General features: G+C 54.0%; 6 protein-coding genes across 6 annotated transcripts in view; 3 read left to right on the top strand and 3 right to left on the bottom strand.

Annotated features, from left to right (window-relative positions):
* Nucleotides 1–92: 92 nt before the first annotated feature.
* On the bottom strand, nt 93–2,799 carry nip1 (translation initiation factor eIF3 core subunit c; the record flags this gene model as incomplete). The annotated part of the gene is made up of 2 exons (XM_001211382.1): nt 93–2,353; nt 2,466–2,799. The coding sequence occupies 2 exons, from the start codon at nt 2,797–2,799 to the stop codon at nt 93–95; spliced, it is 2,595 nt and encodes an 864-aa protein (XP_001211382.1).
* A 1,175-nt stretch (nt 2,800–3,974) lies between these two features.
* Nucleotides 3,975–7,047, bottom strand: ATEG_02203 (putative protein kinase Yak1; the record flags this gene model as incomplete). Its single annotated transcript, XM_001211381.1, has 8 exons — nt 3,975–4,741; nt 4,792–5,150; nt 5,203–5,322; nt 5,375–5,634; nt 5,688–5,847; nt 5,907–6,106; nt 6,160–6,431; nt 6,495–7,047. The coding sequence occupies 8 exons, from the start codon at nt 7,045–7,047 to the stop codon at nt 3,975–3,977; spliced, it is 2,691 nt and encodes an 896-aa protein (XP_001211381.1).
* A 1,660-nt stretch (nt 7,048–8,707) lies between these two features.
* ATEG_02202 (DNA-dependent ATPase RAD26) lies at nt 8,708–12,544 on the top strand (the record flags this gene model as incomplete). The annotated part of the gene is made up of 3 exons (XM_001211380.1): nt 8,708–8,980; nt 9,011–12,299; nt 12,528–12,544. The coding sequence occupies 3 exons, from the start codon at nt 8,708–8,710 to the stop codon at nt 12,542–12,544; spliced, it is 3,579 nt and encodes a 1,192-aa protein (XP_001211380.1).
* A 625-nt stretch (nt 12,545–13,169) lies between these two features.
* On the top strand, nt 13,170–13,790 carry ATEG_02201 (uncharacterized protein; the record flags this gene model as incomplete). The annotated part of the gene is made up of 3 exons (XM_001211379.1): nt 13,170–13,461; nt 13,518–13,622; nt 13,678–13,790. 3 exons carry the CDS (start codon nt 13,170–13,172, stop codon nt 13,788–13,790), a joined length of 510 nt encoding a protein of 169 aa, XP_001211379.1.
* Nucleotides 13,791–14,802: 1,012 nt separating this feature from the next.
* On the top strand, nt 14,803–15,741 carry ATEG_02200 (uncharacterized protein; the record flags this gene model as incomplete). The annotated part of the gene is made up of 3 exons (XM_001211378.1): nt 14,803–14,914; nt 14,966–15,553; nt 15,605–15,741. 3 exons carry the CDS (start codon nt 14,803–14,805, stop codon nt 15,739–15,741), a joined length of 837 nt encoding a protein of 278 aa, XP_001211378.1.
* A 1,207-nt stretch (nt 15,742–16,948) lies between these two features.
* The window catches only part of ATEG_02199 (RNA polymerase II mediator complex subunit MED27 domain-containing protein), a gene marked incomplete at both ends in the record, with an annotated part of 1,152 nt that continues 1,040 nt past the window's right edge, over nt 16,949–17,060 (bottom strand). Inside the window, one exon of the mRNA XM_001211377.1 lies at nt 16,949–16,955. Coding sequence (XP_001211377.1) covers nt 16,949–16,955 — 7 coding nt within the window. The remainder of the gene's footprint in view (nt 16,956–17,060) is intronic.

Genomic DNA, 17,060 nt, shown 5'->3' with positions numbered 1-17,060 from the left:
GATTCCAATCGGACGCATTAAACCATGAAAACTTGAGTGCCATTACACACACAGACGGGTAAAAGAAAAGGAGAAAGGGAAAACATTTTTATTTATGCCTTGATCGCTCCGCCCAATGCACCACCGCTGAATTGCTGTCCACCCGGCCGGCGGCCTTGCTGGCCACCGGGGAATCTCGGGCCACCGCGGGCTTGGCCACCGCGGCCGGCGCCACGACCACCGCGGGCGCCAGCGCCCTGATCGCGCTGGAAGGCGTTGGCCATGCCTTGAGTGCGCTGCTCGAGAGTCTTTTCGTTGGCCTCCAGGAGGTTCATGGACTTGTCGGCCAGCGTGACGATCTGCGACTGGAGACGCGAGAGTTCGACGCCCTTGCGGAAGACGATGGCGTTGTTGACCTGGTCTAGAGCAGCGGCAAGCTCCTCGTGCGAGATCATGCGGCTGATGATGGCCTGAATCTTCTTCTCGGGGAGCTCGAACATGTTGGAGAGAGTGGCGATGGAGACGCTGTCGTAGAAGGGGGCGTAGGTGAAGAGGTAGGTGCGCAGACCCTCCTCCTGGATCTGCTGCGACAGCATCTCCTTGATCTTCTCGGGCTGCGGCATCAGGTCCCAGATCTTGATCGAGTTGAGCATCTCGGCGGCCTTCTTCCAGTCGCCTGCGGCAAGGAACTTGGCGCTCATGATGACACCGTCGCGGGTGTTCTCCGCAGGGCCGGTGAACACCTGGCGCTCGTTGTAGTCGAGCATGCGGCGGAAGGTCTTGGAGATGACGCGGCGCTTCATCTCGGGAGAGGACGAGGTCTGGGCCATCAGGGGCACCTCAAGGAACATGCTGGAGGTGAGGTAGATGCACTCGAGGAGCTCGAGGTTGATGTGCATGTGGAAGGGCAGCTGGCGCTGGCGCTCCAGACGCTCCTGCTCGGGTGATACCGTGGAGTAGCGCTGGAGGATGATACCCTGGGCCAGGAGTTCTTTCTGACGGCCGCTGCCGCAGACCTCAGAGAGAGTGTTCTGAGCCTCGTAGACAAGACCGGCGCGGAAGGCGCACAGACCGATCTGGACCAAGGTGCGGTTGAAGAGGATTTGAGTGCTCACGTCGAAGTTGGCGATGTTCTCCGTCAGGTGGGACATGAGCATCAGGTCGCGAGAGCGGTAGTATTGGTCATGCAGGGCAAGGAAGTAGATCTGGCACAGCATGGCACGGGCGCGGAGGATACCATCACTGTGGCGGAAGAGGTAGTTGCAGAGGGTCTGGACGAGGCTTGTCACTTCACCGGAGTTGGCGCGAGGAGTGATGTCGGAGGCCAGGTTGGAGGGCAGGGACTTCCAGGTACCTTCCTCCAGGATCGTAACCACCTGGGCGGGCTTGAAGTAGATGTGCTCCAGACGGCGCATGATGACGCGGTTGAGGCTATCCTGGCGGGGGTCGCTCTTCTCCGAGGTGGTGAGGGCCTCGGCGTACACTTGCGTACGGACGAGGTTGGTGTACAGTTCCTTCTCATCACTCAGACGCTCGATGTACTCGGCGGTGTGGGGGTCGATCTGCTGCAGGGAGCGGGTGAGCTCGTCGTCCAGTCTCTCGACATACGAGACAATGCTGCCGGGGACGTGCAGCGTCTCGCCGGCGGCAACCTGGGGCTGCTTCTCGTCGTCCTCCCACTCCTCGGCACCCTCGGTCACAACGTATTCGCGGTTGCTCTCCAGCACCGACAGGAGGGTAGAGAACTCCTGCTGGGCGAGCTTCCACTGGTCGACACTCATGTAGTTAGCGCTAGAGGAGGAGGTGAGGTCGAAACGGGTAGAGATGAGAGTAAGGTAGATGCGGATGCGCTGGTACGGGTTCTGGGCGACCTCGAGGAGCTTCTCCATTGTCCGGATCTGCTCGAACCGATCTGTGTTCTTCTTTCCTCGCGACTCGACGATAACGCGGAGGTGCTTGAGAATGCTCTCAGGGGTGTACTGCAGGGTCTTGCCGCCACGACCGACGGTCGCAAAGCCATCGTCATCCGCAGTCGCGGTGACAGCCACGGGTGCCTCAACACGTTCAACCTTGGAGATACGGGGCGCCGAAATGACCGGCTTGGGCTCCTCATCGCCACCAGCCATGAATCCATCCTTGTCCGCCCGATACTTCTCAATCAGAGTGGCATACTCCTTGTTGTTCTTCTTGATGCGTTGCTTGACGGCGTTGAAACCCTTCGCGTTGCTGGCGTTCATCTTCTTGTTGGAGGACTTCTGCTTCGCGATGGTCTCGTTGACGAAGTCCTCGAGATCCGCCACGGTCTGAATGTAGATCTTGGGCGTCGGGCCGGCCTGCGTGACCTTGACAATCTGACGGTTCAACTTGTCGAACTCTGCAGACAGTCAGTAACCCTATCCATCAACCCCACTCTTGTCTTCTGATGCATCGATGCATCCGCGCATAACCTCATCCCTTCACCACGCGGGGCACAAATATAAACGTACCGGACGAGATCACAGCCCAGTCGTTGATCTTCTCAGCATTCTCAATGGCCTTGATGATGCCCTCGAGTTCATCCAAACGCTTATCCTTCGCACTCTTGACAACCGTCACCCGCTCCTCATCCTCACTCTCCTCACTTTCCGAGACATTCTTCAAGAACCGAGAGGCACCGGCACCCTCGTCATCCGAGGACTCCTCCTCCGAAGACTCAGCCTCACTCGACTCCTCCTCCGAGTCTGAGAACTGCTCCTCCTCCTCGCGATCGCTGTAGAGTTCCTGCTCATCCTCGGAGCTGGACTCGCTGTCGCTGCCGCCACGAGCGAAGAAACGCGACATGATTGCGGACGGTTTTTTTTGGTAGTCGTGATACGGACCGAAAGGGGGGTCAAAAAACGTCGCAGAAATCGGGACCGAGCGGACTGCCTCTGAAAATGGCAGATTCGATAGACGCACAGTCGTAAATGATAACGGAGGGGTCGATCCGGTCGGTGATTAACCTGGTAGAGAATTCCGTTGTGAGGGTTCGGGAGCCGCAGAGGTTGGCCTGCGCGAGCCACACACGAAATTTAAGCGAGCGCGCGCCTAACCGCTTTGGGTAATTCGCTGCCTGAACCGCGCCTTGGACAGATCGTATCAAGTACACTCGATGGCTTCAAGAATGACTCAGTCTGCTTACTCCAAAAGATTCATTCCCGGATAATTTGTTTATTGGTGGAAGACAGAGGTATCATAAACATGATCCGACAAATATGCACAATCCGAATATCTACTACATGTCTAAAACAGACTTAGAGCACAGCGTCCCAGCCATGCCCATCATGCCAGGAAGGATTCGAAGTCAGAGTATCCAAGTTAATGATGCTTCTCTTCTGTGAATGAAAAAGACATAAGATCAAGTAAAGACGCAGGTGGAAACGGGTCGGCCTTCCGTGCACTTAGGATGTAGGAAGTAGAGAGATTCAACATGATAGCATATGCGGTAACAATGAACTTAAATCGCGATCTTTCCAATCACTCCTGGCGATGCCGAAAAGCACATACGCGATGGTCTGAAAAGAAAACGGAGACGGGAGGGAAGAATGCGGATCGGGATCCCAAGGTCCGACTGCAGGGAAATAAGGGATGTCATAGTCCAAGGATCTGCATCTCCATCCACGAATTCCACGGCACTCATCACTGCTAATATAACCCCAATCTGTAGGAGTCACTTCCAGCGAGCGCTACCCTGGCGCCGGGCCAGGGTCGAGGTCTTCCCATGTGTAAACGCTAACAGAGCCAGTTCGAGCTGAGGTGAACCTCAAACTGTCTCGGATCGACCGAAACCGATTGGCATGTACGCAAGGGAAGCGCTCGGGCGGATACCAAATGAAAAAGGACATCGTAAAAGCGGTAGCTCTGCGTTTCTCATGGGGATATCAACGCACCTGGAGCTATCCCCTGTCCGGTAACGTGGAGTCAGCAGTCGGTAATGATTCATGGGCCATTTGATATCACCATCGACACGTCTGTGCTCAATGCCACTGGTTCTGCGCCATGAAACCATCACCGCCCAAGACGCCATCTTCGAGGGTCCGAATGAAGTCGCGATTTCGGGTGGCACCTGCACGGCTTCCTCGTCGTCGCTGGTTACCAGCATTGTCGACATAACCATCTGCAGGCGGGGGGTAGTAGGCTGGGCTGGGCTGTAGTCGAATGGGCGCATTTGGGTCAAGATGGCTTGCCACTCGTTGGATGGTGGGTGGGATACCACCTCCCTGCGGATCCATGGTGGATGCACGCTGACGACCCGCCCGTGTCGTAGCTTGAGCGTACAGACTTTGAGATGGCGCGTATTGAGTTTGCGGCATTTGACCAGGCATGAGGTTCATCTGGTGACCATAGGTCGGTGGTTGAGTAGGGTACGGGGGAGGAGCACCCTGCTGATGTCCAGTATACATCCCATTGTACATGGGAGGAGGTTGGGCAGCATGATTGGGGTTGTGAAATTGGTTCATCTGGAGCGAGTATGCCTGTTGCGCCGCCGCAGATTGGGCGTGGGCGACGTGTGCAGCCCTCTGTTTGCTCGCCGCTTCTGCCTGTTGCTGTTGTTGGATGCCGGGTGCGATGGTCTTGTTGAGCGATGAGTATTTCAAGTTCATCGGTGGAACAAATGGCCCGGTGAATTTCTGCTGCGTGATGAAGGGATGCAGCTTGGCTTGCTGTGGGGACCATCGCTCCAGGGGGTTAATTGTCAGCAGCCCCCGAACAAAGTCAATGAAAGCCACCCGGTTATTGAGTTCTGTGCTGAGTTAGTTGATATGCTCACGCAAACAGCCACATTGAACTTACCCCTCTCCATCTCTGCTGGTTTCATATGCTTCCGGGGCATTGGGTAGTTTCGGATTATCTCTTCCAAAGTGTTTTGTTGGAAGTACTTCTTGCTTGGCTGCTCCTTGGTGTTGTGTTCCCGAGAGTATTGCTCGAGGCTCTTCAATCGATATGTCTTTCTTCCGAACTCGTCCTGAGTCTTTTCAAAGAACTCGCCAGATTGCTTACCCATCTCGAGCATCCAGGTGGGTGGCAAGCCTAGCATTTCCACGATTCGACACACTTGGTTGTATTCTGAAGACCCTGGGAATAATGGCAAACCAAGGAAGAGTTCAACGACGATGCATCCGAGTGACCACATATCAATGGCGGAAGAATACCTGCAGCCTATCAGACATGAAGTCAACAAGGATTGGACAAGAGATGACGTACGGTAACCCAAGGAGGACCTCGGGCGAGCGGTAGAACCGTGACTGTATATATGTGTAGACGGTTTGCCGTTCATCACAGGCCGAACCAAAGTCGATGACTTTGATGATTGGACTCTCAAGACTGTAAAGGTCAAGGTCAGCCCGGTACTCCATTGTACGAGCAGATGACTTACTTCTTCAAAAGAATATTCTCTGGCTTGAGATCACAGTGAATCAGATGGGCCTTGTTCAAGAGGCTCAGCGCGTTCAACAGTTGTTGAGCGAATACCCGCACAAGTGTCGTGCTCAATCCTCGGAACTGGTTCTGCTTGATCAACTCGTAGAGGTTGACACTGAGCAATTCGAACACTAGACAGAGATGCTGCCGGTGGATGAAGGTGTCCTTCAATCGGAGGAGATGGTGGTCATCATTTTTGTCATATCTGCTGTTCAGCTGCGGGGAAGTTAGTAGCATGCCAGGCCAGCGGTGCAATGGAATACACCCACCAAATCCAAGACCGACACCTCCATCATACTTTGATTGAAGTATGCTGTTTTGTTCTTGATGACCTTGACGGCGACCACTTCCTGCGTCTTCAGATTCTGGCATTTGACAACTTGCCCAAAAGTGCCTTGACCCAGCACATCGAGGATGAGATACCGGTTCCTATGAAGGTGTAAGAATCAACCACTGACACTAAGGGTGGTGCTTTGAGGGTAACTCACTTATGACCGGCCTCCTCACTCCCGAGAATATCATTCACGTACAGAATGTAATCACTCTCCTCGTTGTCGAAACCATCATTCTTGACCCCTTTGCTAGGCTTCGTGAGAACACGCCTCGGGTTTCTCGACGACTCGTAGTTGAATCCGGGGTTACAAATCCGATACGTCGCAGGAAGATGCGTTGTCAAGGCTTGGAGGGGCTGTGTGTACATTAGATACGCAACGATCAATGAAGCAGTCAAGGTACGCTTACGCTGATGAACCCGCCTTCGGGATTGGCACGTCGGTAGGGTGGCTGCATGTTTATCCGCGGATGCAGGTCCTGCACTGACTTGATCTTCTGGAACTTAGGGATGGGTCCTCGACCAGGCTGCGGGGGTCCACCCGAGACTGCGGCAGACGGTGGTGATCGTGCATCCGACGCGAAAGGCGTATTCAGCTGGGATCCTGCGGATGGCGGGTAGTAGCGATCGGGGCCGAGTTCGGTCGACTGCAATGGAGGAAGCCTTGGGGCGCGCGATCCGGCTGTGGCACATCCCGACGTCAGTATCAAACGGAAATTTCCGTACGTCCAGTGAATTCACTCACCAGGAGGCGATTGATATTGCTGAGGCGGCGATGCATAATTGGGCGCCCTGGTTGGCGACCGTCGCGACTGGTTGGGACCCGGTGGAAAAGCGTAGGGGGCCTGAGACTTGCCCGGGCTTGTTGGATTATAGGGCATGGAGGGCGACAGGACATTCATCGGCGAGTACCGTCGAGCGGCGGAGGATTCCTCCTGGGGAAAGAACTGCGAGGAGGGCCGACTGTGCTGGTTCGGCCTGGTCGAGTACTTTGCTCGGTTATACGGATCCGCGTCCTCCATGGTGGTGTCGGCATCGGTGACATAATCGCGGCTACGTGGCGTGGCGGCGGGAGACGAGGCCATGGACACGGATTTCGAGTTGTTGCCCAGGGAGGGAGGCTGAGGAGCGATCGCGGGAGTTTGGAAGGTCTCATATGTGTATCCCACGGGCGGCTGGGCTTGTTGGGGCTGGGCGCCATATTTCGATGGCAGCTGCTGTGGAGGAGCGTGGTTGAACTGCTGCACCGGACGGCCCCCCATCATATGGTCCTGGTATGGCTGCCACTGGGAATCCATCGTGCCTACTCCGCTCTTACAATGTCGTCACAATGTGAGGTGTAGAAAGTCGGAGAAATAGGAGGATCGTCAGTCGCAGTCGACGGCGCACATGCACCGTGGTCGAGAGCGAGAACGACAACGATGGATGGTCGGTATCAGCGGGGACGGCAGATACACGTCGAAACGCGATCCGACGAGGGTTTTGAAACCCTGGAACGATTCGGACGAGAGGAGACGACGATGGGAGGAATTGGAGGTCAGATTTCGATTGAGCGACACCTCATTATCCAGACGAGGAGGAGGGGAGGTGATGATAGTAGTGAGGTAGTACTCCGTAGTAAGAGTGTGGGTAAGGGCGTGCGCGGTGGAGGCGGTCGCAAATGATGACAACGCGAAGGGGGTTGGGGAAAGGAGAGACTCGGCGGTACTACCTGTTGGAAATCCCGAGCAACACGGGAATCCAGACAGAAGTACGGGACGAAGAGAAGTGCGAATGAAGAGAACGAAGAAGACTGGAGGAGAGAGAAGAAAAAGGGAGGGAGGAAGAGGGAGAGAGCAAGAGAGGGGGGAGGCACAGAGAGAGAGTGGAGTGTGTCGTCGTAGTAGAGCAAGCAAGCAAAGAGTGAGAGATGGATTTCTTGGTAGGTTTAACTACGAAAGGTAACCTCATTTGGTCCCTGCGGGTGCTGCTGATCTCACGACTCGATCATGCTCCATAACATTATTCCTCTGATATTTTCCGAGACATTATGTGCTCGTCAATAACAATTCCCACGCCAACATCCTTGAACGAATTCATTACTTCGATTGCGGGCTTACTGCACTCGATCATCACCACCCTCACCGATCCATCCATACCGCTCCTCATCACTGAACCTCTCTCCATTGTCCAGCCTCGCAGGCGATCGGCGGAGTTGGACGCCCGCCACCCGACGGCCACAATTAAATCGACTGCAAAGAACAGGGTTTTGCCATTCGATGCCCCAGGGAAGCTTCATTCGGTGCAGTATCACCGACGAACCTCGATCGCAGGCAGCGAGTTATGCAGGGGGAGGTCCGTAATCATGACAACTGTTTGCAGTAATCCGAGCCACCCATAATGATATTATTAGGTAGTTATTACCAGGAGCCTATAGATGTCCAAGTAAAAGAGGAGGAGAAATCTCCCCCTGAACGCCCTGTATGTAAATTTCTACCAGATCTGTGCCCAATGGAACATCATGATGTCCACAGTGACGTGGGAGAAGCCGATGGATGACTCATCTGGAAGCGGTGGGGGCATCGGTGAAAGTATTATGCCGGCAATATTCTGATATCAGCCTCTCTACACTGCCTTTCACAGGCCGTGAAGAGTTCTGCTGATTCTGTCGCATCTAAATCACTCATCCTTTTGGGGCGACCTGGTAGTAGACCGCGGCTATTGGAGAGACTGGAGGCTCAGTCTCATTTGACATAGGACGGAAAAGTGCCTTCTAGGCAGTCGCAAGGCTCCAACACACCTACAGCCTAATCTCCCTTCTTGCGCCACCCGGCTGTTGCTCGAGGCCAAGTTCGGACTATCTGCGCATGCTGAATATGTCCAACCCCCATCTCGCTATACGAAAGTCATACTGGGTGTAATAAGTCGTCGCGTCCACTACAGCAAGACAATCTTTGACGCGAGTGACAACCTCTGACCATGGAAGGCGCTCAGATGCAGGACGCTGATGCCACCGGCCAGGATCAGCCCATAGACCAGAAGGACTCCCTTCCTATCGAAAACCAGTCAGCTTCGAGCTTTCCTCCGTCTGGCACAGATGAAGCGACCCGTCTCCAGGAACTCCAGGCCGCCGTACGCAACCAGGACGACCTCGAGAGAGACATCACCAGACAAGCTGACAAACTCCTCAATGAACAAGCTGACGAGCGGGACAACAAAAGACTCGAAAAGACAACCATCGAGAAAAATAAGGTAGAAAGCCAAATACTCCGCCTTCACCAGCGACTATCCCAACCGATAGGCACATCCGCGCGGGTTCGCATCGAACACGATCTTAAAAAGCTCGAAGACCGCAACACAGCCCTTGCAAAAGACCTGAAAGAAATCCAACAGCGGATTGATGAGCGACGAGAAGGCCAGGAAGCGGGTGGCCATCCCGCAGGTACGGGCCGGATGCCCAACGAGTCGCGGAGGGACTACCTAATTCGCACGGGGAAAATCACCCCGTTCTCAAAAATGGGATCCGGCCCTAACGATGGTCCGCTGGCCAGTCTTCATGATGCGTTGATTGATGCCGAAGATGAACGCGACGAGAGGGATGCGCTGGAACAGGTTCAAGATCGCTCTGCCGTGTCTCATCGGAACCTGGTGCGCCCCGGGTTTGACTTTGAGACGACGACTGACTCGAGCGCGGTGGAAGAGTCTGACAGGCCGAAGAAGCGGAGAAAAATAGAAAGGGGTGTTCGTGAACCGCAGTCCGTCCAGGAGTCCGACGAGATAGATCACGAGGCCGAGAGCGCGCCTGAGGTGCCTTCGGCTGACGAGTCAGCGAGTTATGTGGCATCTGAAGAGGAAGCAACCCCGTCTGAAGGAGAAGAGGATTTTCTACCCGAGGAGAAACCTTCCCGGCCTGCTGCTGCCAAAACGAAGAAACCAGTCGAGGAAGACGTGGAGGACTTGAGGGGACTAGATGATGGAAACGAAAAGTCCTATCAACATCGACTTCAGCGTTGGGTTACTCGCCGGAGTGCTGCCCGGAAACGTGCACTTCATGCGGGGAAGGAAGAATCGGAGCCTGATCCCAGTCCAGAGATAGGCGACGAGGAGTGGTTCATGCCTCACCCGACGGTCCCGGACGTGGAGTACGACAACGGATATCGTCTACCTGGGGACATCCATCCGCTCCTGTTTGATTATCAGAAAACCGGTGTTCAGTGGCTTTGGGAGCTGCAGCAACAGCAAGTTGGAGGAATCATTGGTGATGAGATGGGACTGGGGAAGACAATCCAAGTGATCGCATTCCTGGCTGGTCTACACTACAGCAAGAAACTCACCAAACCGGCGATCGTTGTTTGTCCGGCCACTGTGATGAAACAGTGGGTGACCGAATTTCACACCTGGTGGCCTGCTTTCCGTGTATCCATCCTCCACACATCGGGAAGTGGAATGGTTAATATTCGAAACGAAAGCAGAAGAGAAGAAGCGCTATTATCACAGACATGGGACTCACGGGCTAGCTCCAGCGGGCTCAAGGCAGGGAGGAGAGTGGTCAAACGTGTGGTGGAAGAGGGCCATGTTCTAGTCACCACCTACTCTGGGCTCCTGAGTTACGCATCTCTGCTAATTCCGGTGGAATGGGGTTGTGCCATCCTGGATGAGGGCCACAAGATCCGGAATCCGAACACTGCCATCACCATCCATGCCAAAGAACTACGCACCCCTCATCGCATCATTCTTTCGGGGACTCCCATGCAGAACAACTTAACTGAGCTGTGGTCATTGTTCGATTTTGTGTTCCCTATGCGCCTGGGGACGCTGGTGAATTTTCGCAACCAATTTGAATTCCCCATTCGCCAGGGTGGGTATGCAAATGCGTCAAATTTGCAGGTACAAACGGCTGCGAAGTGTGCCGAAACTTTGAAGGACGCCATCAGCCCTTATCTTCTCCAACGATTCAAGATCGATGTGGCGGCCGACCTTCCCAAGAAGAGTGAACAGGTTCTCTTTTGCCGACTAACCAAACTGCAAAGACAGTCGTACAAGGCATTCCTTGCCTCTCAGGAGATGCAATCCATTCTTCGCGGCCGGAGACAAGCCCTGTACGGCATTGACATCCTTCGCAAGATCTGCAACCATCCAGATCTACAGAGTCACAAGTTCTCAGCCCATAAAGCTGCTTATGGAGGAGCAGAAAAGTCGGGGAAAATGCAGGTCGTCCGGTCACTCCTGGAGCTATGGAGAGACACGGGTCACAAGACTCTCCTCTTCGCACAACATCGCATCATGCTGGACATTCTTGAAAAGTTCGTCAATTCGCTCTCTGGTATCAACTATCGCCGCATGGACGGGACAACACCCATTGCTCAACGACAGTCTATGGTCGACGAATTCAATAAGGACCCAAGTTTGCACCTTTTCCTCCTAACTACCAAAGTAGGCGGGCTGGGCGTAAACCTCACGGGAGCCGACCGGGTTATCATCTACGACCCGGACTGGAACCCGTCGACTGACATGCAGGCGCGAGAGCGGGCTTGGCGACTTGGACAGAAGCGCGAGGTGACCATCTACCGACTGATGACCGCCGGAACGATCGAAGAGAAGATATACCATCGGCAGGTGTTCAAGCAGTTCCTTACAAATAAGATTCTGAGAGACCCAAAACAGCGCCAGACATTCCAGATGAGCGACCTGCACGACCTCTTCTCCCTGGGTGATGATGAGCACGGTCCGACAGAAACAAGTAAAATCTTCAACAACGCCGACATCACCTACAATGAAGATAACCAAGGCACTACTCGGCAACCTAAATCCGAGACGAACACAGACGTATCCGCGAAGGACAATCGCGAAGGGGAGAAAGACATTCGCAGGGTGGAAGGCGTCGCTGCGGTTGAGAACTTTGAACAGGATGAAAAAGAGCCCGGTGATCAGAATCAAGAGGCCGCTCCGGCATCCAATTCAGAGGCTCGCATTATGCAAGGTATCTTTGCACGCTCCGGAGTCCATTCGGCACTGGAACACGACCAGATCGTCAACGGTAAACGAGTCATTCGCGCCGATCCAAAAATCATCGAAGCGGAAGCCAAGCGCGTCGCTGCGGAGGCTGCAGAAGAACTTCGACGCGCGGGAGAGGCCGCTCGCAATGTTCCCATCGGCACTCCCACTTGGACCGGTCAATTTGGACTTGCTGGACGACCCGAAGAGCCACCTATTCGCTCTCCCTTCGGCGGGACAAGCAGCTCCGCGAGACGCGCCGGGGCCGGACCCTCGTCCGCCAGCATTCTAGCCAACCTCTCGGCGCGCAACCCGGTGTCCCGCAGTGCTAGTAATAGCCCTGCTCCTGGGAGGAGCCCCAGCGGGGTGGACTTTATCACGATGATTCGGGACTTTATCACTTCTCATGGCGGAGCGGTCTACACGCAGATGCTGATCGACCATTTCAACCGCTACTGCACTACTCCACAGAGATCGGCAGAGTTCAAGGAGATGCTGAAGACGATTGCGGTATTGGAGAAGGGCGGTCGAAATGGACGGGGGAAGTGGTCGTTGAAGCCGGAATACCGCATCAGGAGTAGGTAGGTAGGGCGGCCTCTTGCATTTTACTATGAATGTGTATTGGGCGGGTTTGTTTTGAAATGGCGGCAATTGATATAATTGATAAGACGGCGCAACAGGGCCTGTTTGGCATCCTCAACCATGGGCTGGGAGGATGAGCTAGGAATACCCACGCGCTGGACAGGAGTTTGGTCAGTTTAGTTGTATATTTTGTATACTATATGGACATATGAACTATATGAAGCTCGTCACCCTGAGTAAGAACAACACTGGGCCTAAGATATCACTCGATATCCTCGCAGATGTGAAGATATAAAACTGCTATCCTCCAGTCACATATCTTCGGCCCTCGGCCTTTTCCCGGATCAGACTACGTGATTCTCAGGATGAAAAGTCCGTATGCGCATAGAGGCCAGAAGGTTCTGTTTCTAGAACTCCAGCCACCACCGCTCTTCGGCATGACCGTCCGTCCTGAGGGAACCACCTGGCGACAGGCGACTTTCCACGGTTCACCCAACCAAATGGAGAAATAGACTGCGGACAGACCGCGATGGATCGGTGGAGATTAGTATCCGGTCCTCTGACATCCTCTGCAATAAGCTTTGCAACGGGCGGATCGTCCAGACAGTGGTCCAGTGCATGAACACTTGGATGGAGCCCGCAAGGGAGAGAGGAATGTTAGGTTTGTGACTTTTATGGGCCTGCTCGCCTCCTTGCCACCGGGATTTTGATCCCATTGCATTGTTCTGGGGTTTAAAAGCATCAGCCTCCTCACTCTCCAAACTGCCGATATCCTAGAGTTGTTACAGTACCGCACGCTTGTTTGGGTTATCTCGTTTCTTCTCGCTTCCTTCGTTTTTATAGTGTCCCTCGTCCTTCGTCCATCATGAAGTTTCTTTCTTCTCTCGCTTTACTGTTCTCTGCCGTTGCCGCCAATCCTGTCAGATTCGTCAACGAGCCTCAGAAGTTCTACCTGAAGACGGCTGGCGCCTCGCACCCTGAACATAACAATCTCTTTGTGTACGGCTACCATACCGCCGCGGCACAGAACGACGCCGTCCTTACGGCAGACATCAAAACGGCCAAGCCGGCCTTCTTCAACGGATCGCATGTCCAGTTCGCCCTGAACACGCCGTTCCCATGGGGCCTGGTCATGCATCTATCAAACAACTATGCAGGTAAGAAGTTCTCGCCCTTTGCGATCCTACGACGCAAGCACTAACAGGTCCTGCAGCCTGGGAACCTGTTATGATCAACGTGGGCTACGGCGAGAATGACTTCTCCGTGGAAAACGGACAACTACAGTGGTCAAAGCCCGAGGGTTTTGGCGGGTGGTTGGGTGAGTAACTCCATGCCGAGCAATCAAGTATGTTGCCACTAACGAGGGATGATAGTCTGCGATTGGTACCACAACGAACCGCAGTTGTTCTACCTGATGAGCTTCCGGAAGCACAAGCTCCCCGCGGAGTGCAGCGAGATCCAGCTGCGGTTGGACTATATTTCCTGAAGAGGGAAGTGGTGGGGGGTTGCCACCGCCACAGAGGGTTCTGGTCTATGACGTTAAGGACTAATATGGGTCGAGGGACTATGGGGTTTCCTAGGGACGCTCGCTCACTGGATGAGGTGTTGTGCCTTGTTTTATACATATTTGTAATGAGAGACGAGATGAACCATGTGCGATGTTTAGGGTTAAGTATTAGTATGCAATGTTAGTGCATACGCTGCATATGCATAAGATGCATAATGAGCATTAGGATGGATGTATCGAATAGATGACTAAGAATCCACTATCGGTTTCAGCATTTTAGGGATCCAATAATTGCCAATGGTCCCGTCGGGTTGTTTGTTTGTGTCAATGGAAGTTATGTTCTACTCGGATATAGAGAACGAAGGAGAGCCCATCAAAGGTATTACCAGAGTTGACGGATTATATGCAATATCATCTCATATCGAGTAGAATGTACTCCGTATATATACCTGTATTGTATACAGTAGAATCGAATCTTGTCTGATGATCGAGTTATAAATAGTGTGTCTCACTAGATCGCCCGATCGGGCTAGACCCTGCGCATCCCGCCTTCTGCGCTTTTCTTCCTCCCATCGGCCTCTTTTCGCTCTTCTCTTCTCTTCTCTCGTCCTCCGTTATTACATCTTTCGTTCCATTCATCCCGGGTGCTGTCTGTCGTGCGGTATTCCCGTCCTATTCACCCCTCCAACGACTCCCCGTCGCGTGGTTGCCCTGTCACTCGCTTTGTTTACTCCTGTTTCGCTCGTCCAGGGTCCGGTTGACCCCCAAGACGATCTGCAATCTGTCAGTCCCACCGCCGGGCTTCGACTTCATCGTACACCATCTTCGTGAGCTTTTGCATATCCTGTGACTAGGATCGGAGGAACTTTGAGGCAGTCTACTATCTCATATCGCCGCATCCGCCCCCGGGACATCGAGTGCTGGGCTGTCCACAAGAGACCTTTCACAGCCGATAACCCCTTGTTCATTCACATCTGCAACACTCTCCACCATGCGTTCCAACACCTTCGTCTCAATCGTATGTTTCCTGTTCCTGCTGGGAACTGTCTCAGCCTGGCCATGGGGCTTGGACGCACTCCACGGTGGCATCGTCAAGAGAGCCGGTTAGTTCCTCTTTCTGTCGAAGGAGACCAGACATCAACTAACTCAATCAGAAACTACCGCCGCTGACAGCGCGACTACCGGTGCCTCTCCGACGACGGGTCAGACCGCAGCGAAAACCGACTCCGCAACCGACTCTGCCACCGACACCCAAAGTGCTAAGACCGGCAAGCAGACCGCCACGAAGACGGGCACTGCCACCGGCAAATCGTCCCACACCGGCAATTCCACCACCTCGATCTCTGTCGACCCTCGCATGCCTGCGGGTGGTATCTCCATGCTTACACCGACCGCCGGCTCCACGACCTACTACAAAGTCGGCGAGTTTGTGACGTTTGCCTGGAACTACACTTCCCTCTCTGTGACTCCCTCCGCCGTCAATGTCATCGCGTCTTGCAGCTTGAACAGTGCTACATACACTATCTCTAGCAATATGAGTGTGCAGGAGACCGGAAAGGTTGTGTGGGATACCGCCAAGTACCAGGCCAATGCGACTGTGCCCCTTTTGACCGCCACCTACACTCTGTTCGTCTACGACGTGGACAGCGAGCCGGGTGACACCGCGGACGCGGGACACCTGGGCTCGCAGAATGGGTACAATTTCGGAATGTACCTCCCGCAGTCTTACACTCCTCTTAATCGTGAGTTTTCATGGCAATGAGCTTTTTGGATATTGTAGCTAACTTACGAAGACTACTACTGCGCTACCTGCAACAGTGCGTTCTCTGAATCTGAACGACAGGCCGTCAAGTTCGCTGTCGGCATGGCCTCCATCACCATCGCTTCGTTCACCTGGTTTGTGGTGGGAACGGGCGTTTTCTCCACGTAACGGAAACAGATGACGAACAAACATTATCTTATGCATTAAAATTGTTGCATTGAGCCAGCGATTTTGTCTCTTTTTGTCATGACAAGCGATCGATCGCAGGGTGGGACGGCGTTCTGGTTGATTGTTGTATATTTGGGAGCTATTAGTATCTAATTGGTTGTCTGTTGTGAAGTGTAATTCTCAGCTGTTTGCTTGTGTCTATATCTGGGAAGATAGATGGGTGCTTAACATAATGAACGGTCATGAAGAAGCACATATGCATGTAGCGGTCGTGTTCATCTGCTCTTTGTCAGGGCCCAGTAGTGCCTCAAACAAACGCAAGACCTCTCCTCCCATTATCCAAACATGCACGTTTGACTTATAATGCAGGTATGGTGATTGCAGCACAACGACCTCGTCAAAGAACTCTTCATTCTAGATGCAGAAATGTAGTATGGATGAACCATGGCAAAGGGTATAAAACATAGAACCGCACGCCCACCCAAGCACTTCTCTAAACTTCATACCACCACCCTCCCAGCCCTCACAGCCACTAACATGTCTCCCCGACTTGCCTGGATCTGGCCCAAAGACCCGCGTCCAGGAAATCCCTCCCACTGGCCGCGCCTCTGGCGTCTCCGCGACGTCCTCACCAACCGCGGACCAGACATCTACATCGACAAGATCCACACGGGCAAAGACCGCAAAGTTAACTGGTCGCGATGGCCCGACGCCCACCCCGTCGCCAACGAGGAACACTGCGCCTGCTGCTGCGACTGCAAGCGGCGCGGGAAAACCAAAGAGAAAGCGAGAACGGCCAACGACGCCCCGTTCCTGTCTGCGAGACGCCACTCTGCCGAGCGATACGATTTTCGGACCAGGAAGTACGTCGTGCCTGACCGCGGGACGTGGAGTGGGGTTGAGTACTGTGATGGGGGACATGGACGAGGGCGCAGCGAGAAGCATCATATTCCCGTGCGCTACTGGGATCGCGACGGCATGGAGTATCCGGCGTGCTACTGGCATGATGTGGCGTATGGGGATGGCTGTTGGAGATAGGACACCGCTGTCGGTCATACGCAGGTGGCATGGAGCGCTTCCCATGTCGGCGGCTGGCCTTCAGCCCGTGGGAGGGTCTGGCGACGGATGGTAGGGAGGTTGGCGGCGTTGTCGGTCATTCTGCTGCATTTCACGCAGGGCGTTTGCTTGATGTCGGAGTAGGCGGAGATCATATCCTAATGCATTGTTAGCCACGACCCCCCCAATCCACTGCAGGTAGAACCCCGTAAACCCACCAGAAGATGCACCAGATCCCACTGTCTCCCCCGCGCATCAAACAC

This window comes from Aspergillus terreus, genomic scaffold (genome assembly GCF_000149615.1).
Source record: "Aspergillus terreus NIH2624 scaffold_3 genomic scaffold, whole genome shotgun sequence".
NCBI classification, from domain to species: Eukaryota; Fungi; Ascomycota; class Eurotiomycetes; order Eurotiales; family Aspergillaceae; genus Aspergillus; species Aspergillus terreus.
Note: the sequence above shows the minus strand (reverse complement) of the source record. Positions and strands in the feature narration are given on the sequence as shown.